This window comes from Neoarius graeffei, chromosome 17 (assembly GCF_027579695.1).
Source record: "Neoarius graeffei isolate fNeoGra1 chromosome 17, fNeoGra1.pri, whole genome shotgun sequence".
Lineage (NCBI taxonomy): Eukaryota > Metazoa > Chordata > Actinopteri > Siluriformes > Ariidae > Neoarius > Neoarius graeffei.
Window position 1 is genome coordinate 2,171,516 of NC_083585.1, and position 24,420 is coordinate 2,195,935.

Here is a 24,420-nt window from a genome sequence, read left to right on the forward strand (position 1 = left end):
TCTGGGGTGGGACGGATCTTTTAATATACTGAGGGTTCTTTTGAGGCAGCAGGAACTGTAAAGCTCTTCCAGGCAGGGAAGAGGGCATCCGATGATCATCTGGGTGGTGGTGACAACCCTCTGGAGAACTTTTCTCTCTGCTCCTGTGCAGCTGACAAACCACACACTGATGCAGTATGCATGCAAGTATGTTCTCTATGGAGCAACAATAGAAGGACACAAGCAGTTTTTGAGGGAGGTCGTTCATCCTGAGGATCATCAGGAAGTCAAGTCTCTGCTGTGCGTTCTTTATCACTTGTGTGGCATTAGAGCTCCAGGTCAGCTCCTCCTCTATGTGCACCCCAAGGAACCAGAAGTCCAGGATCCTCTCCACATATTGCGCACTGATGAAAATAGGTTGAAAGTCCGTTTTCTTTTTCCTGAAGTCTATGATCAGCTCCTTGGTTTTGGTGGTTGAGGACCAGGTTTGTTGACTCAGCACCACCCAGACAGCTGCTCAACCTTGTGCTGATAAGCAGACTCCTTCCCCCCAGAGATGAGCCCCACTATGGTAGTATCATCCGCAAATATGATGCCATTACGGGAGCGAGCAGGGTGCAGTTGTAAGTGTAGAAGAACAACTTGTTTAATCCTAGATAAAGCCGTGACACAGCAGTTATGCTCATATTTACATAGGAATAACATCCATGAAATATATCAGTCAGGATTTAGACCTCATCATAGCAAAGAGACAGCTCTGGTTAAAGTAGTAAACGACCTACTGTTGGCGTCTGATCAGGGCTGTGTCTCGCTGCTTCTGTTGCTTGACCTTAGTGCAGCATTTGATACCATTGATCATTCCATTCTTCTGGATAGACTAGAAAATGTTGTGGGAGTTAAGGGAACGGCCCTCTCCTGGCTCAGCTCTTATTTAACTGATCGCTATCAGTATGCTGATGTAAATGGTGATTTTTCTAGACATACTGCATTTTTTATAGCTCAGGGCTTTACATTAGCACCCGCCAAATGCGGGTAAAATTCGGCTTTGGCGGGTAATAACTTTAGTCTCACTAGCCACTTTGGCGGGTGGTTTATTCTGTGGTATGACAATATATTTTAATTGTAGTTTTCTCTGAAGGCATCTGATATACAGTGGGGAAAACAAGTATTTGATCCCTTGCTGATTTTGTTGGTTTACCCACTAAGAAAGACTTGATCAGTCTGTAATTTTAATGGTAGGTGTATTCTAACATGTGGAGACAAAATATCAAAAAGAAAATCCAGAAAATAACTTTTAAATATCTATATTAATTTATTTGTATTTTATTGAGAAAAAAGTAGTATTTGATCCCCTAGTAACCATCAAGAGTTCTTGTTAATACAGACAAGTTAGACTCTCCAAATTACCTTGTCACCTAAACTGAAGACACCTGATATCACTAATGACTTGTATAAAAGCCACCTGGCCACAGAATCAATCAGTTTGTCAGACTCCAAACTCTCCAACATGGGAAAGACTAAAGACCTTTCTGTGGATTTAAGGGAGAAGATTGTAGACCTGCACAAGACCGGTATGGGCTACAAAACCATTAGCAAGAAGCTGGGCGTTAAGGTGACAACTGTTGGTGCAATTGTGCGCAAGTACAAGACTCACAACATGATCATCAATCGACCTAGGTCTGGGGCTCCAAACAAGATCTCACCTCGTGGGGTTTCCAGGATCATGAGAACGGTGAGAAATAGACCTAATACAACACGGGCAGAGTTAGTGGATAATCTTAAAGCAGCTGGGATCACAGTCACCAAGCAAACAGTTGGTAACACTTTACACCGCAATGGTCTAACATCTTGCAGTGCTCGCAAAGTACCCCTGCTTAAGAAAGCACATGTGCAGGCCCACTTGAACTTTGCCAATGAACATCTGAATGACTTGGAGAGTGACTGGGAGAAGGTGTTATGGTCAGATGAGACCAAAATTGAGCTCTTTGGCATCAATTCAACCCGTCGTGTCTGGAGGGAGAGACATGCTGCTTATGACCCCAAGAACACCATCCCCACTGTCAAGCATGGAGGTGGTAACATTATGCTTTGGGGGTGTTTTTCTGCACAGGGCTACTTCACCGTATCAATGGGGGGATGGACGGAGCCATGTACCGTAAAATCCTAAGTGAAAACCTCCTTCCCTCTGCCAGGAAGCTTAAAATGGGTCGTGGATGGGTCTTCCAGCAGGATAATGACCCAAAGCATACAGCCAAGGAATGGCTGAAGAAGAAACATATCAAGGTCATGGAGTGGCCCAGCCAGTCTCCAGACCTGAATCCTATAGAAAATCTATGGAGAGAGCTGAAGCTCAGAGTTGCCAAGCGACAGCCACGGAATCTTGATGATTTAGAGGTCATTTGCAAAGAAGAGTGGACCAAAATTCCTCCTAATATGTGCAGAAACCTGGTCATCAACTACAAAAAATGTCTGACCTCTGTGCTTGCTAATAAGGGGTTTTCCACAAAGTACCAAGTCCTTTTGGCAAGAGGGTTCAAATACTTATTTTCCTCAATAAAATGCAAATAAATTAATACAAATTCTTTAAAGTCGATTTCTTGATTTTCTTTGTGATATTCTGTCTCAGCATGTCAGACTACACCTACCATTAATATTACAGACTGATCGAGTCTTAGTGGGTAAACCAACAAAATCAGCAAGGGATCAAATACTTGTTTTCCCCACTGTAATAAACACATTGCAATGTAATATTACACGCCTACAACTCCCATGAGCACCTGCATAAACATTCTGACAACGTTAGAATAGTTTAGAACGTTTGTTAACGTCTCAGATAAAATCAAATGATACGGTAACCTGCGGTTAATGAACAAAGCAACAAAAGTTGCTGACGACTGACAAGCACACTGTGTGGCAGCATATAGCTGGAGTTTCAAACCCTGCTGCTCAGGAAAAAAAGAGGCAGAAATGAGCAGGGCCGGAGCAGCATTTTAAAAATCACCGAGGTCCTTGATGCGCAAAGCGCGCGCCGAAAAATGTTCGCCATATTTAAATGAGAGGGTGAATTACACACCACACAAGATATCTCATCTCATCTCATTATCTCTAGCCGCTTTATCCTGTTCTACAGGGTCGCAGGCAAGCTGGAGCCTATCCCAGCTGACTACGGGCGAAAGGTAGGGTACACCCTGGACAAGTTGCCAGGTCATCACAGGGCTGACACATAGACACAGACAACCATTCACACTCACATTCACACCTACGGTCAATTTAGAGTCACCAGTTAACCTAACCTGCATGTCTTTGGACCGTGGGGGAAACCGGAGCACCCGGAGGAAACCCACGCGGACACGGGGAGAACATGCAAACTCCGCACAGAAACAGAAAGGCCCTCGCCGGCCACGGGGCTCGAACCCGGACCTTCTTGCTGTGAGGCAACAGCGCTAACCACTACACCACCGTGCCGCCCAGATTGGCTCCTTCATAGCAAAACCAAAAATACCATGTACTGCAAAGACTGTAGAAAGTCTGGCAAAGACAGGCACCAGTAATTTTAAACTCGAAACTATAAAGGACCACGAAAAGTCAAATGCACACATCGGTACTATAACATCAAAACCGGCGAAGATGGCTGGTTCACTACAGGACAGCATTGCTTTCAGTCCCTGGCTGTCATGAAGTCGGCTGAGCTGGAGAGGATGGAGCTGCCGTTTAGAAACGTTCACGTGATTGTAAAGAAGTTGATCCCGCCCCAGCTATCAACTTATGACCTGCTGGAAGCCTCAGGTCACGAAGACCATTTTTCATGGACCATTCAGACTCATCTGATGATGAATGTAATGAGGACATTTAATGTCTCTCTCGACACATGTTCATACACACACACAATTAACAGATAATACATAATATACATAATAATACTTGCATATCAAAACATCAAATGTTTTTCAATGATAAATGTTTTGAATTGGACTTTTAATATTAGAATCAGTTCAGTTGTACTGAATGTCATTTTTCATATACGATATTTCATATTGTAAGGGGCTTTAATTTGAGTTCAATTAACAGAATACTCTGCTTATATTTTTGTCTGAATTGGTTCCATGTTTTCATAGAGGGAGCTACCTTAACAGCACTGAATACTTGAGTGCTACTGTACAGATACATTATATGCTGCCATTCATGATTAAATCTAGATCTTCCAAACTATAACGTATCATGGTGAAGAAAAAAATACGATTTCCTGGCAACAAAATTGTGGCTAGTGAAAAGGCTGAATGGCTAGTGACTCAGGAAAACCACTAGCCACAGTGGCCGGTGAGCAAAAAACTTAATGTAAAGCCCTGATTATATATATTACCTCTGGGTGATATTATTCTTAAACATGATATAAGTTTCCACTGTTATGCTGATGACACATAGTTGTATGTTTCTGCAAAACCAGATGAGAGACACCAGCTTAATAGAACTGAGGAATGTGTGAAGGACATTAGACACTGGATGCTTATTAACTTCCTTCTGCTTAACTCTGACAAGACTGAAGTACTTGTACTCGGACCACATGCAGCTAGAAGTAAGTTTTCTGATTCCACAGTAACTCTGGATGGCCTTTCTGTTTCTTCACATGCAGCAGTAAAAGACCTCGGAGTGATTATTGACCCCGGACTTTCATTCGAAACTCACATCAATAACATTACCCGGTTAGCTTTCTTTCATCTCAGAAATATTTCTAAGAGAAGAAATTCAATGTCACTACATGACGCAGAAAAATTAGTTCATGCTTTTGTTACCTCCAGGTTGGATTACTGTAATGCCTTACTGTCTGGATGTTCCAATAAGTGCATAAACAAGCTCCAGTTAGTTCAAAATGCAGCAGCAAGAGTCCTTACTAGAACTAGAAAATATGACCACATCACCCCTGTCTTATCCACACTGCATTGGCTCCCAATCAAATTTCACATTGATTGTAAAATACTATTCTTGACCTTGAAAGCACTGAATGGTCTCGCGCCACAGTACCCGAGTGAACTTCTGCTCCTCCATGACCCACCATGCCTACTTAGATCAAAAGGTGCAGGCTATCTACTGGTATCTTGTATAGTGAAGGCTACATCAGGGGGCAGAGCCTTTTCTTACAAAGCTCCACAGTTATGGAACAGCCTTCCAAGTAGTGTTCGGGAATCAGAAACAGTCCATGTTGAAGTCAAGGCTGAACGCATATCTGTTTAGCCAAGCCTTTTGTTAAGAGTGTTTATGAGGGAAAGGAGTAGATCTGGAGGGTCCTCAGACTGTCTTTTGGTAAACTGGGATGTATGGATGTTGTCAGTTCCCCACTCACTTGCTCGCTCGAGTTTGTTGATCCTGTAGTGGCTGCTGCTTTAGGTCCCGGGGCTCCCTCATGCCTGTGCTACCTTCTGGCTCTCCCCTTTTAGTTATGCCATCATAATTAGTTGCCAGAGTCCCTTCTTGTACTCAGTGCAAAATGTATACTGTTCCTACTCATCAGGTGACATTGGACATACCCAACAACCTGTGTTTACTCTCTTTCTCTCCCCCTCCCCCCATCTGTCCCACTGAGTTACATGGCAATCCTGACCTCTTCTGCTCCTCAGACCTGCCTGATCCATTCTGATGCCCTACATCTGGTTGGAGTCTCATCACGTCGCTCCTGTGGAGGATGGCCCCATATGGACAGTTGAAAGTCACACTTGGAAGATACTCTGGACTCTTACAGTAATGCTTTTATGGCTGAGGACTACAGCTGACTTGCTAACTTTAGGACTGCAGTTGTCATGAACAGTTTTGCACTCAAGTATCCATCAATGAAGAGTTAGAACATCAACAAAACTGATTTCATGTTAAAAATGTTAGAATCACATTGTCTCTTATCACCCAAATGAGGATGGGTTCCCTTTTGAGTCTGGTTCCTCTCGAGGTTTCTTTCTCATGTCGTCTGAGGGAGTTTTTCCTTGCCACCGTTGCCACAGGTTTGCTCATTGGGGATAGATTAGGGATAAAATTAGCTCATGTTTTAAGTCGTTCAAATTCTGTAGAGCTGCTTTGCGACAATGTCTAATGTTAAAAGCGCTATACAAATAAACTTGACTTGACTAGAGGGTGAAGAGTGGGGAGCCATTGCTGAGGCAATCAGACAGGAAGTCCTTTATCCAGAGGCAGATGGATTAAGACAGTCTCAGGTCTGTCAGGTTGGACACCAGTCTGTGAGGGAGAAGGGTGTTGAATGCTGAGCTAAAGTCCACAAAGAACAGCCTAGCATAGCTCTCCTGCTGCTCAAGGTGAGTGAGGGCAGTGTGGAGAGTTGTTGCTATGGCGTCCTCTGTAGACCCATTAGCTCTACAAGTATACTGGTGTCTAACATGGGTGGGGGACTTGAGATGATGCAAGTCTGAACCAGTTGCTCAAAGCGCTTCATGATGACGGGAGTAAGTGCCACTGGTCAGTGGTCATTCAGGCTGCTAATGGTCTTTTTTTGGCAATGGAAGATGGTAGAGGACTTCAGGCAGGGTGGGATGGTGGACTGGGATAGGGACTGATTGACTTATGTGACATCCTATGTTCTGTACAACCCTGATTCCAAAAAAGTTGGGACAAAGTACAAATTGTAAATAAAAACGTAATGCAATGATGTGGAAGTTTCAAAATTCCATATTTTATTCAGAATAGAACATAGATGACATATCAAATGTTTAAACTGAGAAAATGTATATTTAAAGAGAAAAATGAGGTGATTTTAAATTTCATAACACATCACAAAAAAGTTGGGACAAGGCCATGTTTACCACTGTGAGACATCCCCTTTTCTCATTACAACAGTCTGTAAACGTCTGGGGACTGAGGAGACAAGTTGCTCAAGTTTAGGGATAGGAATGTTAACCCATTCTTGTCTAATGTAGGATTCTAGTTGCTCGACTGTCTTAGGTCTTTTTTGTCGTATCTTCCGTTTTATGATGCGCCAAATGTTTTCTATGGGTGAAAGATCTGGACTGCAGGCTGGCCAGTTCAGTACCCGGACCCTTCTTCTACGCAGCCATGATGCTGTAATTGATGCAGTATGTGGTTTGGCATTGTCATGTTGGAAAATGCAAGGTCTTCCCTTAAAGAGACGTCGTCTGGATGGGAGCAAATATTGCTCTAGAACCTGGATATACCTTTCAGCATTGATGGTGTCTTTCCAGATGTGTAAGCTGCCCATGCCACACGCACTTATGCAACCCCATACCATCAGAGATGCAGGCTTCTGAACTGAGCGCTAATAACAACTTGGGTCATCCTTCTCCTCTTTAGTCCGAATGACACGGCGTCCCTGATTTCCATAAAGAACTTCAAATTTTGATTCGTCTGACCACAGAACAGTTTTCCACTTTGCCACAGTCCATTTTAAATGAGCCTTGGCCCAGAGAAGACATCTGCGCTTCTGGATCATGTTTAGATACGGCTTCTTCTTTGAACTATCGAGTTTTAGCTGGCAACGGTGGATGGCACGGTGAATTGTGTTCACAGATAATGTTCTCTGGAAATATTCCTGAGCCCATTTTGTGATTTCCAATACAGAAGCATGTCTGCATGTGATGCAGTGCCGTCTAAGGGCCCGAAGATCACGGGCACCCAGTATGGTTTTCCGGCCTTGACCCTTACGCACAGAGATTCTTCCAGATTCTCTGAATCTTTTGATGATATTATGCACTGTAGATGATGATATGTTCAAACTCTTTGCAATTTTACACTGTCGAACTCCTTTCTGATATTGCTCCACTATTTGTCGGCGCAGAATTAGGGGCATTGGTGATCCTCTTCCCATCTTTACTTCTGAGAGCTGCTGCCACTCCAAGATGCTCTTTTTATACCCTGTCATGTTAATGACCTATTGCCAATTGACCTAATGAGTTGCAATTTGGTCCTCCAGCTGTTCCTTTTTTGTACCTTTAACTTTCCCAGCCTCTTATTGCCCCTGTCCCAACTTTTTTACGATGTGTTGCTGTGATGAAATTTCAAATGAGCCAATATTTGGCATGAAATTTCAAAATGTCTCACTTTCGACATTTGATATGTTGTCTATGTTCTATTGTGAATACAATATCAGTTTTTGAGATTTGTAAATCATTGCATTCCATTTTTATTTACAATTTGTACTTTGTCCCAACTTTTTTGGAATCGGGGTTGTACATAACATGGTTCTAGAGGTTTTATTTTACTACAAGATACATGCCTATCAGAAATACTGGACAGAGGTGGTCAATTACTGCAGGAGTCTTGGTCAAGGTGGCTCATTGCTATTTAGCCCCTAATGTTCTCCAAGCTTTAACATTAACAGCCCCATGAGCCTTTGCACTCTGGCAAGGCTCCGTGGAACTGGCAACAACTAAAGCGACTGCCTTTTCTGGTTGCTACAATAATAATCCTCCTCCCTGGAACCAAATGTATTTTCAAAATGGAATTAAAGGCCATTTAGATAATAAAGTGACTACCTACAAACATTTTTAATGAAAAAGTACATTGTTGTATTTTAAAAAAATATTATTTCATGAGCCTGCATGAAAATGCATGGGATTGCTCAAAATTCCACAGCACACTTCACTTTGTCTCACAGCACACCGGGTATATACTGTCTCATCTCATCATCTCTAGCCGCTTTATCCTGTTCTACAGGGTCGCAGGCAAGCTGGAGCCTATCCCAGCTGACTACGGGCAAAAGGCGGGGTACACCCTGGACAAGTCACCAGGTCATCACAGGGCTGACGCATAGACACAGACAACTTGAGCACTGAGGTGTTACTAGTATTTTTTTTATTAACAGGCAAGTTCCACCACACTGGCTAAAAGAACCGATGTCGGACCGCATTGTGCTCAAACTTGCGATTTACACCACTACTCCACATATCATCTGCAAAAAGAAATTGATATTAATTGGAGCTACCTTCATCTAGTCGTCATATTTTGTTACATAAAAATATACAATCTTTATAATAAAATTTATGACAAACTCACAACCGAGGAGTCTCCACTGTTCTTGGCTTCCTCTCGGTTCACCAGCTCTCCCTGGCAGGGGCCGAAGTGTGCACCTACTGGAACAGTCTCCCCCTTATTAAACACTCCTAGGCCTGCATCAGGAATACTGGACTTCTGGATTTCTAGCCCAGGAGGAAGTGTTTGTCTGGCTCGGTCAGGGACTCCCATGGGAACAGGAGTATCGGGGATGAAGAGGGGTGGTCCATGAACCTCGCATTTGTTGAGGAAGAAGGATTTGCAAACTTCACAGTCTAGGAGTAGAGAAAACACAACAGGAAGAAATGAGGCCCAAATGTGTGTGCAATCTGTGTGTGTCTATCTAAGACCATATACGGTACATTAGTACTGTATAAAGATTATCCTAAGAAAGCTTGCCAGTAAGGTTCACTGAGCATCTGGTTGAGACTAGGTGTCCATCAGGACTGGGATCAAACAGGACACAACAAAGTACCAGTATTGGCAAAAAATATGGAAACACCTACCAAAATGACAAAACACCACAATTTGACCTTTTGTTCTCAAGTTCTCTTAATAAACTAAACATTTTCATCATAACAAACAAATGTTACAAGTAACCAGAGTAAATCATTCTAAAATATTATCAATATTTGGTATGGAACCCCTTGACACTGAAGTGCACTGACACGATCAGGCATGCCATCATAAAATTTATGAATAAAATCAAGTGGAATTGATCTCCATATGTCTTGCAATACTTCCCAGAGCTGTGGCAGGTTTGAAGGAGCTCTTTTCACCTTCTCTCGCTCCATGTAGTTCCAGACTTGCTCAATTATATTCATGTCAGGACTTTGGGCTGGCCAATCAAGAATTGCCAAGCTGCCATCTTGTTCTTTGTTTTGTAAATACTGTATAACCATCCCAGCTGTGTGTTTTGGGTCATTATCTTACTGGAAGATCAAGTTGTTGCCAATGGAGCACTTGCATGTGACGTCACAGCCGATCCAGATTGTGACAGACGCCATCTTGTCGGTCAAACGCCATATTGTCGGTCAAACGCCATATTTCTGCCTTCTACTTCTGGTTCTACTTCTGCTTCTACCTTTTCTTCTGGAAAACCCTACTATATACAATTCTACTACAACGGCTGCGGCTACAAGCTCTCCCTACCTGTGCACGTTTTTTATGTTTTTTGTGTGTATTTTTGCATGTTGTTCGTCTGTACCGGACTTCAATATCCACTACAACCATATGGACTTACTGGACATTGGTTTCAAGCAGAAAATGACAGTTTGTAGCAATTTCCATCGCATGTAAAACATTCCGGATGAGATAGCGAGACCAGCGGGGTCTCCGTGGATTGTTATTGGAAGCAAAGCGAAGGAGGCGGTGCCGGGAGCGGAAGCAAAAGCGAGGCTGCAGAGCCGGCCTGTTGACTAAGCTCAGAAAACAGCCACTCAAACCTCCACTGCTAAGCCTCTACCTCTCCAACGCCAGATCCATGGTAAACAGCACGGACGATTTGGAATTACAGCTGGAATTACCTTAATCTATAATCGGCTGGTCAGTGCTATACTCAATACTTAAGTGGCTTACCCATCCAATGAGGATTCTTGTTTACAAGATGCCACATCTGAGTCGCTGACAAATCCTGAATTTCTGTAAAGATAACTGTCCAGAGATTTATAAGCATGCAGTGCTTCACCACTGAACAGCGAGGGAAAGTTAATGAGGTAATTATACACGTCTGGGTATTCCGCTGGCAGTTCAAAATCCGGTCGTGAAAACTCCGTCCGGTAAGCCATAAGGGTCAGTAATCTGTAGATCGTTTATTTTAGACATATATCTAGTTATCTGTTCATTAGAAAAATGAGCCGTGTAGTCCGTCTTTTGAAATTGATCCATTCTGTACACGAGTGCAGCAGTATTCAGCTGTGTTTTTTACCGAAAAGATGGCGGCTGTGTACTTTCCGGTCACGTGACTGCAAGATCTCTATGAGAGCTCTTCCAGAAGGCACAGCATGATGGATAAGGATTTGTCTGTACTTGTCAGCAGTGAGGGTCCCATCTATTTTGTAGAGATGACCAACTCCATTGTAGGCAATAGCTCCCCATACTTGCAGGACCCCTCTGCCATGTTTTACTGTGGGAGAAATACAGTTTGCCTTGTATCTTTCTCCCTTTCTGCACCTGACTTACTGTTGTATAGCGTTGCCAAATAATTCAAAATTTCTTCTCATCTGAGAACATGACCCTTTTCCACTGCTCAGAAGTCCAACTCCTGTGAATTTTTGCCCAGTTAAGTCTCTTCTGCTTATTTCCACCTCTCAACAAAAGTTTTGCGCACTGACACATGACCTTTGAGGCCTTCTGCTGACAGCATCTTCCTAACCAGGTGTGGGGAGACATCCTTGCCTGTAGCATCTTGGAGGTCCTGTGCCAGTTCCTTGATGGATTTCTTCCTCTCTCGTAGGGATGTAGTCTTGAGGTACTGGACATCAGCTTTAGTCAACTTTTTCTTCCTTCCTCTGCCTGAAATGTTCTTGATGTTCCCAGTCTTCTGGTGATGCTTGAGGCATTTCCAGACAGCACTGTGGGTCACATGCAGTTTCTTTGCTATGGCTCATTATGAATGGCCCTCCTCCCGCAAAACTTTCATCCTAATACGCTGCTCTTCTGTAGTTTCTCTCTCTGATGCCATTTCTGCCTGTTGCCTGGCTGTAGTCAGAGGAAAAAATACTTTTTCTAATGAATTATTTGTAGAGACCACATGATTTAGTTAATGGTTTTCACCTGTGGAATAATTAGCATATCATGGTAGGATTGCCCAACAAGGAGTGATTAAGGTGGTTTTTGGGGCTAAATTAAACAAAAGGAGATACTATTTCCAATATTTTTATGATGTTTATCACACAACGATGGCCAAAACTGCTAGTATTTTCATGGTTAAAGTATAAAATTGTGGTTAAAAGGTGTCTCTGTATCTTCATAATGTATTTCAATTGCCTTCAGTGCAGATTCTGATGTCATTTGCACGGATTAAGTATGCAAAATCGATCTTTTCCTAGGCATTTCCATATTTTGTGCCAGCACTGGATACGACTATGAGGTTTTTTTTACTTCCTTGTGGGAGTAAACAAATGGTCAGATACAAAGCTTGCAGGGCAAAATAAAACGAATGTTCATTAACATGACTGTGGCACTGCATGATGTATTTACAGTATTCTCTTAGGACTTGCCTGGTCAGGGTTGTTTTAAATTCAGCTACTTGTTTGCTTATCTTCTGGGGAACAGAATTTCCCAAATTTGTTATGAAAAATCACATGCAGGTACAAACAACATTAATTGCAGCACGGTGGTGTAATGGTTAGCACGGTTGCCTCAAAGCAAGAAGGTTCTGGGTTCGAACCCAGCGGCCGGCGAGGGCCTTTCTGTGTGGAGTTTGCATGTTCTCCCCGTGTCTGCGTGGGTTTCCTCCGGGTGCTCTGGTTTCCCCCACAATGCAAAGACATGCAGTTAGGTTAACGTGGGACGGTCTTGGGCTGAGGTGCCCTTGAGCATGGTACCTGACCCCTGACTGCTCCCCGGGCGCTCTGGTGTGGCTGCCCACTGCCCTGGGTGTGTGCGCGCGTGTGTTCACTGCTTCAGATGGTTAAATGCAGAGGATGAATTTCACTGTGCTTGAAGTGTGCATGTGACAAAAAGTTTCTTCTTCTTCTGTCCACACAATAAGTAAGTAAATAAATAAATAGTCCAACGCAGTCCAACGAGGAGGAGAACTTGCAAAACTTCACACAGACAGCAACCCGAGCTTAAAATCGAATCCAGGACCCCGGAGCTGCGCCACTGTGATGCCCCGAAATCCGTATATTTGGACTCCTGTCTCTCACACCCACTGTCTCTTATTGAACATTCCATTCCAGAGGCATAATGAGGGGCATACTCTCTGTCCTCTATTAAATCACAGCTGGTTGGGATCTTCTGCGAACTTATGCATGTGGGGAACAGAGCACATAACACTGTCCTCCATGTGTGTTTTGCTATCATGTGACACAGCATGAGCTGCAATTGAAAAAGAGGAGTTTGATGGCTTTACATGTCTTGGAGGAAGTACGTGTTAGCCTTCACTCACATGGTTCGAGAGACCTGGCTAGTGGGTGGATACTAGCAGGTGACCACACTGGATGACAAATGGGTGGAAGAAAGAGGGGGAGAAAAAAAACCCTATAATCTTCTAATGTGGTGAAGACGTTACGACACATTTATTTAACATTTATGGAAGGAGACCCAGGTATCAGTCAGTAAGTTTCCCAAGATGGAAGAGTCTTCAGGACAGAGGGCTTTATGCTTTCTGGTTTCTCAGTTATACGACATCCCACATTTTTTTTGTCTCAGAATAAAACAAAGGAGTGGCTGGAGAGAATGACAGGCATTCTGCAACATTAAATGTAAACAGAAACAAATTAAACATTGAATGTGTCATTCATTAATAAATTCAAAATTGCAATAACAAGCAAATCACTATGGTTTGAGGGGAATCATACATTTTGGGCCATGCTGTAATATGAAAATAAAACCACGCAGCATAGATTTTTTTAATACACACCCATCGTGTGATATTCCATGCTTTTTTTTGTTCAGGTTAACATCCTCGGTTTAGAACGACTAAAGTATTTTAAATAAATAAAGTTTCTCTCACTCCTCGCTACCATGTTACACGCTCTATAAACAAAGTTCATACTTTAATCAATAAAAAAAATCTAAATTTCAATGTCAAATTTTTGATTAAAATTATAAGAGAGACTGAGGCTACATGCCAAATGTACTGTATTGCACTTTTAGTGCACTAGATAGTGTGCAAGGTCGAATAAACAGTGAGTGTTACTGAGCACCAGAGTGGCCTAATGTCTTACAGAGATAGTCTTTATCGTCAGGATCTTCCACTTTAACAGAGAGACCTTCAGGTGGGTTGTCGAGATCGTCTCCATAGCTGTCGATATTCAGCTCCAGCGTCTCCTCTTTCTTCACACAGGCTTCTGAGGTCTCTCCATCCATGGATGTCTCCGTTTTCATGTCCTCACACAGCTAAAAATCAAACAAATCTGTTAGGGCGGGACGGTATCCATCCCACTCAGGAAGATGCTGCTCTCATTTCTCGCAGCATAGCTCATAGTCTCAGAACAGGTCTAGCTAATCCACGACAATCCAGAGCCAAGGCCAGGGAGCAGACGGACAGGCTAAACTGTCTGTCTGCTACCTGCACAGAGTCATCACACAGGTTTCATTACATTGAGACTGTGCCTGTTCCCCGAGCTATACAAAAAAGTAGAAATACTCAGAGTTTGTTCTAATAATCTAATTAATATAAAATTAGATCATACTGACTGTACAGCCGCTGCCAGCACCTTTGACCTACTGTAAAAGGTAAGACTTTTAAATATTTTCTCTCATGTCTGAAGCACGAACTGTTAATGAACTTCTTACTGATCAGCAGTTTAATGTACTGTGTTTAAACAGAAACATGGATTAAACCAAAGGAGTCTGTAGCATTAAATGAAACTAGTCCTCCTGGTTGCAGTTATATACACCAGCCTCGTCTAACTGGCAGAGAAGGCATCGCAATTCTTTATAATGATTATTTCGGCATGACACAAAAACCTGGACAGTTAGTATGAAGAACTTCAAATGCATTTGTGGCAGTGGGGGCGTGGCTTAGTGTCAGTTTGTGAATGTAGGGCGGGGCCAGGGAAGGTGAGTGGCAAAGTCAATGCACCTGTTGTCAATTAAATGTGTGCGCACGCATGTGTATTCGTTGCAGTGACTGTGGAGAACCGAAAAAGAGGGAGAGAGCAGACAGAAGAGATTTCCCCAGACCAAAACACAACTGTGTGTACGCACACGTCTGTGTACCTAAACAGACGTTAAAGCTGAAAAACAACACGAAAATAAAAAGGTGTGTGTGAACGTCATCTCTCGCCTGCCATGCTTCTGTACTCCACCCCAGGCTTTTAGGCAGGATTTTTTTTTAGGGAGTCTAACTTTTTTGCAGGTGTCACTGTATGTGGCGAGGTGTAGCGGCGCGTTGAGCGCCGCTGGCACGAGTGTTTTAGGGGGTTCCGGGGGTACTCCCCCAGAAAATTTTGAAATTTCTAATGCTCTCAAATGCTATTTTTTGAGCTGGAGTTGCATATTAAGCATGACAAATTAGCTATAAAGCTTTCTGATCGCAGAATACTACATAAATAAAGCTTGTTGTAGCTGTGTTTGTCTCAGTCAGTAGTGCACCTATTGCAATTGCATTACATGTGACAACCAACCCCGAACACAGTGTGACAACCAACCCCGGCTGACCAGTTTTGCTTTCAAAGCCGCTAGCGTCCAAAGATTTAGTATAACAAAGAAAAAAACACACAGGAAATATGGCTAAGTCTTCAAACATTATAATGGTATTCGTTTTTTCAATAGAAACCCATTAATTACAAAGCTAGAAGGTAAAAACCAAGGTACTAAAAATTTACAGAAGAAAAAAAAAAAAACTTACATGAGTTCTCTTCTGAAAGAAGTTGGAAATCGTTGTTTGCCTTCCTCTTTTCTTCATTTTCTTCCTGTCATGCCCAAAAAACTCAGAAAAATCTATCTTCTATCTTCCTTACCAAATATCCCACGTGTTCGTCCTTTTCACGTGCGTTCTTTGGAATCCCAGCATCCTTTAGAACGTGTCGTATTTGATTATTGTTTAGCCTACTAGAAATACTACCCGCCGGCTCGACTACCACACTCTCCACTACGTAGCCTGTAATGTTGGGAAAATCTGCATGAAAATGTGTTATTTACTGTTAAAAGGATTTATTCGGGATAAATAACATGTCAGGTAAGGCCGGTTTTCTATAGACTACATTCCACATTTAGCTGCGGCAATATAGTCTACATTGTCTGGATATTTATGCCAGTGTCTCCTAGGCATACATCTTTTCCCCCTCTGCTCTGGGAACGCATATTACAAGTGCTTTGTACACCAAATTTATTTAATAACCCATTTATTTATAACGAGGGCTCTCACAACTTTGAAATTAGTGCAGCCATAGAAACGCGTGTTTCTGTAGCTCTGCGGCGGGTGCCTATATTTTGTACTCTGGGCTCGTGCTGTTGCTATGGTAACCCTGGGCGTCTTCGGGAAAGACAGCTGTCAAAGCGAGACTTCTGAAATTTCCAAAATGGCGGTGTCAACAAAGCTTGTAGATCCTCGGAAAGCTCAGACTCGGCGATTTTTTAACATATTCAACTAAGTTACCGGACATAACACGGGCGGAAATATTAGGGCGTCTTTAGGGCGTCGTACTAAAAAGTAGGGCGTCCAATTTCTTGTTTTTTTCAGTACAGGGCGTCGAAAAGACGCCCAGACGCCCCTCTATCTAAAAGCCTGCTCCACCCACATGAGGGACGTATTAGAGTGGTGCCGAAACCCGGGAGTACAGAAGGGAACCACCACATGAAGTCTTCCCCATTGAAGGATCTCATCCATGCCCTCGCTACTGCCCAGCAGAACCAGAATCAAGCGCTGACCACCCTCCGGAAGGAACAAGATCAATGCTTTGAAGCCTTGATACTGGCCCAGCAGGAAGATCGCCAAGCGTTCCGGCATCTGCTTGTGTTGTCGGGGACCTCAACCACAGCGGACCCTCCCCACAGCACCCTCACAAAGATGGGACCGTACAACAATCCGGAAGGCTATAATTGCTCACTTCAAGCCAGCAGCCGAAGTGTGGGGGTGGCCAGTTGAGCAGCGCACAGCATGCCTACTTCCGCTCCTGACTGGTGAGGCACAGCCCGCCACACAGCAGCTCACTGCCGGCAGCCAGCTCATATACACCGACCTGAAGAGAGCCATCCTGCAGTGTGTCGGCCACTCTCCGGAACAACATCGCCAGTGCTTCTGGACACGGACGTTGGAGGAGGTCAGCCGGCCGTTCTCATTCGACCAATAGCGGCTGAGGGTGGAAGACCATGACACTAACAGGATCATCGATCTGGTGACACTGGAACAGTTTATCGCTCAACTTCCGGAAGGAATGGCAGACTGGGTCCAGCGTCATCGCTCAGTGTCCCTGGAGCAAGCCATCAAGTTGGTGGAGGGCCATCTGATGCTGGTTCCGACAGCAGGCGGATGGGTTGCCTCTTCTCCCTTCTCTTCCCGTCCCCACCCCATTCCCCCACCACAGAGATGGGGGCTGGCTCCCCACAGCTGGCCCACTGCACCAGTGGTGTCCTCCCGTATTCTCCTTCCGCGTCTGTGATTGAGGAATCACACAGTGACTGGAGCAGCCCGGCGGTCCTGGTACCCAAGACTGATAGATTGGTCCGGTTCTTTGTAAACTATAGAAAAAAGTCAAATGTGGTGTCTAAATTCGACACATACCCATTGCCTCGCATTGATGAGTTGCTTGATTGGTTAGATGCTGCTCACTTTTATTCGACACTGGATTTAACAAGGGGATATTGGCAGATCCCCTTGACTCCTCTATCCTGAGAGAAAATGGCCTTTTCCACACCATTTGGATTACACCAGTTTGTCACGCTTCTTTCTGGGTTATTTGGGGCTCCTGCCACATTCCAGCAGCTCATGGAGAATATCCTCAATCCCCACACTGCCTATGTGGCAATGTACCTTGACGACATTATCGCGTACAGCAACGATTGGCCTCGGCACCTTGAACACCTTAGGGCTGTCCTAGAGTCACTGAGGCATGTGGGTCTCACAGCTAACCCAAAAAAAAAAACATGCAATTGGGTGGGTGGAAGTACGGTATCTGGGTCATGGGCAGGTGTATCCCCAAATTGACAAGACTGCTGCGATTGCGGCTTGCCTGAGGCCCAAGACCAAAAAGGGGGTGAGGCAGTTCCTGGGGCTGGCTGGCTAATTATCCTAGGTTCATACCTAATTATTCAGATGTCACTAGCCCACTGACTGATCTCACTAAAAAGGGAGCACCAGATCCGGTCCAGTGGACAGAGCAGTGCCAACAGGCTTTCACCAAGGTAAAAGCTGCAGAGTGTGTGTGTGTGTGTGGGGGGGACTTTTACACTCCCCTGACTTCTCTCTCCCCTTCATTTTACAGACAGACGCATCGGACAGAAGGCTGGAGGCCGTTTTGTACCAGAAGGTAGAGAGCAAGGAACTGTAAATCAGCTGCAAGCTCTCGATGCACGAAAGTATGTACAGCACCATTAAAAAGGAGTGCCTGGCCATCAAGTGGGCAGTCCTCACCTTCCAATACTACCTGCTGGGGTGCCCTTTCACTCTCTGTTCGGACCACGTGCCCCTCCAGTGACTCCACCGCATGATGGATGCCAATGTGCGGATCACCCATTGGTATCTCACCCTCCAGGAGGTTACATGGTTACATTCGAGGTGGTCCACAGGCCAGGGCACAGATGGTGGTGGCAGACTTCCTGTTCCATTGAAGGGGGAGTCCACTGCAGGATGGATGGCTCCCTGGCCCGAGTCGACCGGTGGGGGTATGTGGCAGTGGGGACATGGCCTAGCAGCAGTTTGAGAATGGAGGGCGGGTCCAAGGTTTCTTTATTTGTACCATACCATAGTACTGGTAAATTCGTTGTGCAGGCAGGAATTCAGTGATCCCAATACAAAATAACAGCTATGTAAAATACATTGTAACAGACAAGACAACAACAGTACACACATCCTAACATATACAATCCTTAAAAGTGTGATCTTTAAAAAGTGCTTCATCATCAATTGTTCAGTATGAACAAAATTATTCACCTCTGGGCCTTACTGTTCAGCAATACAATTGCTGTTGGTACAAAGCTCTTTCTGTACCATTTTGTCCTTCCCTTAGGGACCCCAAAACGATGACCAAAGCGAAGGAGCTGGAACTCACCATGCAAAGGGTGTGAGCCATCTTTAAGAATACAGGTAGCTTTACGTTGTAACTATGTCATAAAGAGAAGACATAGTGGGTTGAGGCTTCCCAATTAGCCACCCAGCCCATTTATTTGGTTCAGGGAGTTTTTGTCCTGTAGTGACAGATTACCAAACCAAGACATGAAGGCAAAAGATAACAATGACTCAGTAAAAGCATGATAAAATAGGGTCAGCATAGTTTTATCAATGTTAAAACGGAACAATTTCCGAAGATAAAACAACCGCTGATGTCCCCTCTTGCATACTGCTTCGCAGTTCTTGTTAAAAGTCAATTTATCGTCAATGACAATCCCAAGATACTTGTAATTATCCACGCGTTCAACAGATTGGCCTTGATGACTGTGGGATCATGGTTTGGAGCCTGATTTCTAAAATCAATAATCATGTCCTTTGTTTTGGATGTATTAAGCACCAAGAAAGAAAGATCACACCACCTAATAAAATCCTCCAAGACTGGACCATGGCTGTCTTCATTATTGTGTAACAAACTTACAATGATGGTATCGTCTGCAAATTTTAAAATGTGCCTGTTTTCATAGACACTCTTACACATATCTGTATAAAGGATAAAAAGTAAGAAAGAGAGAACACATTCCTGAATGAATAAGTTTAACTAGACAATTCCCCTGTGGGAAATCGTGTGATGCAGTGGGTGTAGCAGTCGCTATTGCAGGAGTTGTACTGCACTGTGTGAATGTGTGACTTGCTATGATGCTGCGATGCTACGATCATGTGTGTTTGAGAGAAAGAGAGCAGCCCCTCCCCCATCTGCTCCCTGACTGGAGCTGGCTGCTTTGGTGACGGTGCTCAGGTGCAGAGCAGAGACATAAGATTACAGGCAAAGAGAGCTTTTTCTCAGATTTCCTTCTCATCGAACAACGGCGATTTACACGAAAATGAAAGGAGGTATTCACAAAATTATTTCACATTGAGCGCTACAAGGCTCTCATGAACACATTGATGTAATTTTTTGTCCCTAGTGTAAAAAATGTGGACAACAGAGCGAGTTGAAAACAACTGACATTTCTGATTTTGTAGTAAAAGCACTGTTGGGATTATAATGGGAGTCAATGGAGCAGTTGGGCTGTGAACCTGTCACTTTGAGGCTTTTTGTGCGAAAACTGTAAATCCTATCGTTTAGGTGGACATATCGTGTGAATCAAGACAAGTGTGACTCCAACTTTTGAGAAAATTATATGTGTAGAGTGCAGAGCATTTTTTAAGGATTTTCCACTAGGAGACCAAATGGTCTGGGCAATACAATCACAGGCCCCAGAGTCCATGTGGCTGCACCGCTGCGGCATATTCTGTGATGCAAAGACAGGTTTTTAATTTGGGCACCATGGCGAGCCTAAAATTATTTTTTTAAATTATTTTCACGCGTAGCGTGCCGAAAATTTTTGACGCATCATTTTTAGTAATTTTTTTAACCAATTATAAATATATCGAGCAATAAAAATAATAGAAATTACATAATCATGTGCAAGTATAAAGTAGTGCTGTATCTAAAAAGTCAAAAGTTTTCTCCAACATTCTGAATAAAGAAAAAAGATAAAAATATTTTGTAAGCCTAATTATGATCACAGCATCTATTTGGGCGCACATCTATTTCAATTCAACTTCCAACATAATTTGGTATAAATTAATTTGGGCATAAATGGGATAAAAATAATTTTCACTTAAGTTTAAAAATAAGCTGGTACAAAGCAGATTACATAAAAGTCTCACATAAAATATGTAATAAAAATCCATAACGTTCCTGGCAACTGTAAGGCAGCTGTTGCAGACGACAAGTCAATGACCTCGACCTTGTCAACAATATCGTCTGATGTCTTCTGACTGTTCTGTTGTGTGATAAACCTCCCCATTCCCCCACCTGTAGACTTAATAATGCCATCGATTGTGCATTTTCCATGAATATATGAACTGCTGTTCTTATTATGTGATTTACCAGTTGTCTTAAGGGCTCTGCATGCTCTTGCGACAAGGCTTTCGCAGATAGCTTTTCACAGACAGTTGTAATTTATCATTGAGCGGGGAGTAACAGGCATGCACGATGTTATTCACCGCCACAACGCAAGGGGGCGTGAAGTCGCGAAATCGCTAGGAGTAGTTGGTGGGTGTGGTTAGTGGAGTGTTTATCCTCGCTGTCCTTATAATGACTAGAACTGGAGTCGTATAGATGTACGTACTTCCTCGATCAACCGCTCTTCGTGCTGCTCCATCTTTGCTCGTGTTTTTAAAAATGGCGGTCGTGAAAACAAAACAAACTGGGAAAGTAGGGAAGCGGAAGTGCGTGTACAGCGGATGTAGAGTGGACCAATCAGAGCCCTCTTGTCTGCGACGCTGTCTGCGAGGCTGTCTGTGGTGGTCACAATTTTTGGGAGGTGCACGCAGAGCATCTGCGAAGGGGGGGGGCTTCGCAGACGCCATCTGCGAGGACTGGGTTGTCAGCATAAATTGGCCTTTAGGTCTACCACGACCCAGCATGACGACCACTTGTCAATCTATACTATCAACAGTATCACAAACCGACAGCCACGTGTTATCATGAATCGTTGAGAATTTCACAACATAAACAAAGGAAGTATATTTTATGACATTCAGACGTCAGAGACTCAGACACGGTTTACGGTAATCGCTAGACGCATTTCATGTTCACTTCATGTTATGAAGCGACTGAACAACAAATTGAAATATATACGCCAAAAAATGACATTTAACAATAATTTAAAAATATTTTGGGTTCTCCACCCTTATGAAACAGGATATTTTCTTCTAATTTGGCCGATTTTCGTAAGTTCTATTTTGGGCCTTTTGACAAGCCCGTAATTTGGGCGCCGTTATACGGTATGTAATTGGGTCCGTATTTGCCCTTGTGTTATGTCAAAGACACTCAAAGTTACACAGCAATGACATCGGATTCTGACATCAGCCATCTCAGTAACCAAATTTTAGTTTTGTTTTTCTTAACCAACATGTGTGTATATAACATATATCTTCATTTTCCTTGTTAAATGTATACTTACATGGTACTTGGTTAATTAATTGCAACTGATTGAACCAAATGATAAGACATAACTTGGTTTAAAATTTGGTCTCCCAGTGAAGCTGGTTTTGCATTGACTAGGAGACCAAATCTGGCCACTGGGAGAACATTTGGTCTCCCAGTAACTATGTTAAAAAATGCTCTGGTAGAGTGAAATTTGTGGCTGAAAACACAGTTTTAATGAGAAATGTAGAGCATTTTTTTAAAGCTGTGTACACTCTAGCTCACTCTAGCTCGACTGCATAGACACTCATTATAAAGTCTGAATTTCTCCAGAATTGATCATGGTGATTGATCTGTGACTGATAAAAAAGTATAGAACCCAGCAAAAAAGTTGAATGCCAGATCCACACAGGAGAAGTTTGTCTCCGTTTTAAAGTTTGAATCATGTCTCCAGGTGAAAGCATGCCAGAGCAGCGGATGTTTGAAAAACGTTGAAAATGTGCGATTTTTTTTCATTTATTCCCATAGAAATTAATGGGAAATTTTGCGTGATTTTTTTCGCGACTAAAAATCGTAGAATTCTGAACAAAGTAATAGCACACCGAGTCCGATCGAGCCGCACGTTTTGATGTATTGTTTGCCTGTGTGCGATGTACGGTTATTGGGTTATTCGAAATTTGTACGGAAGATGAATAAGTTTAAGAAGAAGAAGAACACGCAGAAGAAGAGTTTGCAGTGCCTAATAAAGCCCTGCGTATAAAACCAGCCCTGAGTTAAAGTAAGAGGTTTCATTGCTGCCAGAGCTAATTGTTAGACACAGTTCTCTCTCTGCAGGGATCAGAGGCTTCGAGCTCAACACCATACGATTCTTCCAACAACAAGACCTCCCGGTTCGGAAAACCATGCCTAAAACAGTCCCCTATGATTTCATCCATTTTCATTTTCAGTGTGTAAAGCTTTCTGCTCAACACACTGCAGAGGGGGTGATTCTGCCTGATCAGCTTAATAATAATAATAATAATAATAATAATAATAATAATAATTTTTAAAAATAAATAAAAACCCCGAGGGAAAAAAAGTCTGTGAGAAATCAAGTCGGAATTTTGAGAAATAAAAAGTTGGAATTGCGAGGAAGTTGCAATTTAGAAGAAAAAAGAAAGCGATGGAAATGAACTTGAAGTGAAGATTTAAATACTTTCAATATACAACTAAACAGGTTAGCCAAACTACAACTCTCTCCTGAGTGGATAAATAGTGCACTATCTAGGGTGCACACGGCATTATTTCATACTGAACGGAGTTCCTAAAACAGTAAAGTGGAGATATATTTGGGATTCGACCACACACCTTCAGTTTAACTTACCTCAGGGTTTTAAATCCTCAGAGCCAGACACAATAACGCGTTTTTATTTTTATAACTCGAGGGGCTAAAGGGTTTTAAATCCTCAGAGCCAGACACAATAATGTGTTTTTATTTTTATAACTCGAGGGGCTAAAGGGTTTTAAATCCTCAGAGCCAGACACAAAAACGCGTTTTTATTTTTATAACTCGAGGGGCTAAAGCGGCTCAGACGAGCAGCGGCTTTTTCTTCTCCAGTGTTTTCTGGCGGTTGGAGAAGCAGCTACTGGACGCGTTACCGCCACCACCTGGACTGGAGCGGAGTTTCAGGGTGAAGGACGCCGATCCCAGCCGAACCCAAAAGCCAGTATCTCACTGGGCTGCGACAAATTGCGAACGTCATGCGCGAGAGCATAGTTCGAATTACGGGGGGTACTGGGGGGTACTATACCCCCCAATGAAGACCCAGTACCCCCCAAAGAGACAAAAATATAAGTTTTTTTTTTGGGGGGTCCGATATTTTTTTCTGATATTGTGAAAAGGAATATATAATTCAAACCAACTCCCATTCGGCATTCTTATTGTAGGAACATTTTAATGTAAATCGATTTCAGACAGACACCCCTATTGTGGACCGTACCATTTTTAGTCACCGCAGCGCTAGAACGCGCTAGAAGCAACAGCTTCTAGTCCACACCGTATTCAGTTGATTCATCAGATACAGTCCATGGGTTTGCAGCAATGTATACAGTCTATGGTTTGCAGCAGAAGACGTGCATTGGTAATGTTAGTTGCTAACCAACTTTTAGCCTGTTGAAAGTGTGTTATTTTACAACTTTCATTTATTAAAGTGATTTGTTCTTTCAGCTCATGTCACGTCTTTATACGTTGAATTACTTACTCACTGAGGCCAGAAGGCTACAGTGGACGGACGTTAACGTTAGTTAGCAAGATAAGCTAAGTCTTTATTTAAATCAAGCTTATTACAGTGTGGTATAGAAACGATTCTCATTTCAAAGGAGAAGAACTCCATATGTTTCCATTCTCATTTTATCATGAATAAATTGTGCCCTTCTGAAATTCATTTGGCACATAGGCCCATCCTGTGTGTGTGATTAGGCACAAGAAGTTCTGATGTAGGCCTAGCTAAGCCTATGTAAAATTACAATCAGAACCTCT

General features: G+C 43.1%; 1 protein-coding gene across 2 annotated transcripts; it reads right to left on the minus strand.

Annotated features, from left to right (window-relative positions):
• Window positions 1–8,565: 8,565 nt before the first annotated feature.
• On the minus strand, window positions 8,566–23,548 carry LOC132864583 (histone-lysine N-methyltransferase PRDM7-like). 2 transcript variants are annotated; one of them, XM_060898008.1, is made up of 4 exons: window positions 23,266–23,548; window positions 13,878–14,049; window positions 8,986–9,257; window positions 8,566–8,881 (listed from the first exon to the last, which is right to left on the minus strand). In XM_060898008.1, exons 2-4 carry the CDS (start codon window positions 14,035–14,037, stop codon window positions 8,858–8,860), a joined length of 456 nt encoding a protein of 151 aa, XP_060753991.1. In that variant the 5' UTR covers window positions 14,038–14,049; window positions 23,266–23,548; the 3' UTR covers window positions 8,566–8,857. The 2 variants fall into 2 exon arrangements, with proteins under 2 accessions (XP_060753991.1, XP_060753990.1); XM_060898007.1 differs by lacking the exon at window positions 23,266–23,548 and adding an exon at window positions 15,506–15,581.
• Window positions 23,549–24,420: the final 872 nt, after the last annotated feature.

Bases quoted from the DNA above. Each gene is read 5' to 3' on its own strand.
- LOC132864583 (XM_060898007.1), bottom strand. From the start codon at position 15,562: ATGAAGAAAAGAGGAAGGCAAACAACGATTTCCAACTTCTTTCAGAAG. The intron at 14,050-15,505 runs GTAAGTTTTTTT...TTTGATTTTTAG, and splicing joins TCTTTCAGAAGAGAACTCAT to CTGTGTGAGGACATGAAAAC. The intron at 8,882-8,985 runs GTGAGTTTGTCA...TTCTTTTTGCAG, and splicing joins ACAGTGGAGACTCCTCGGTT to ATGATATGTGGAGTAGTGGT.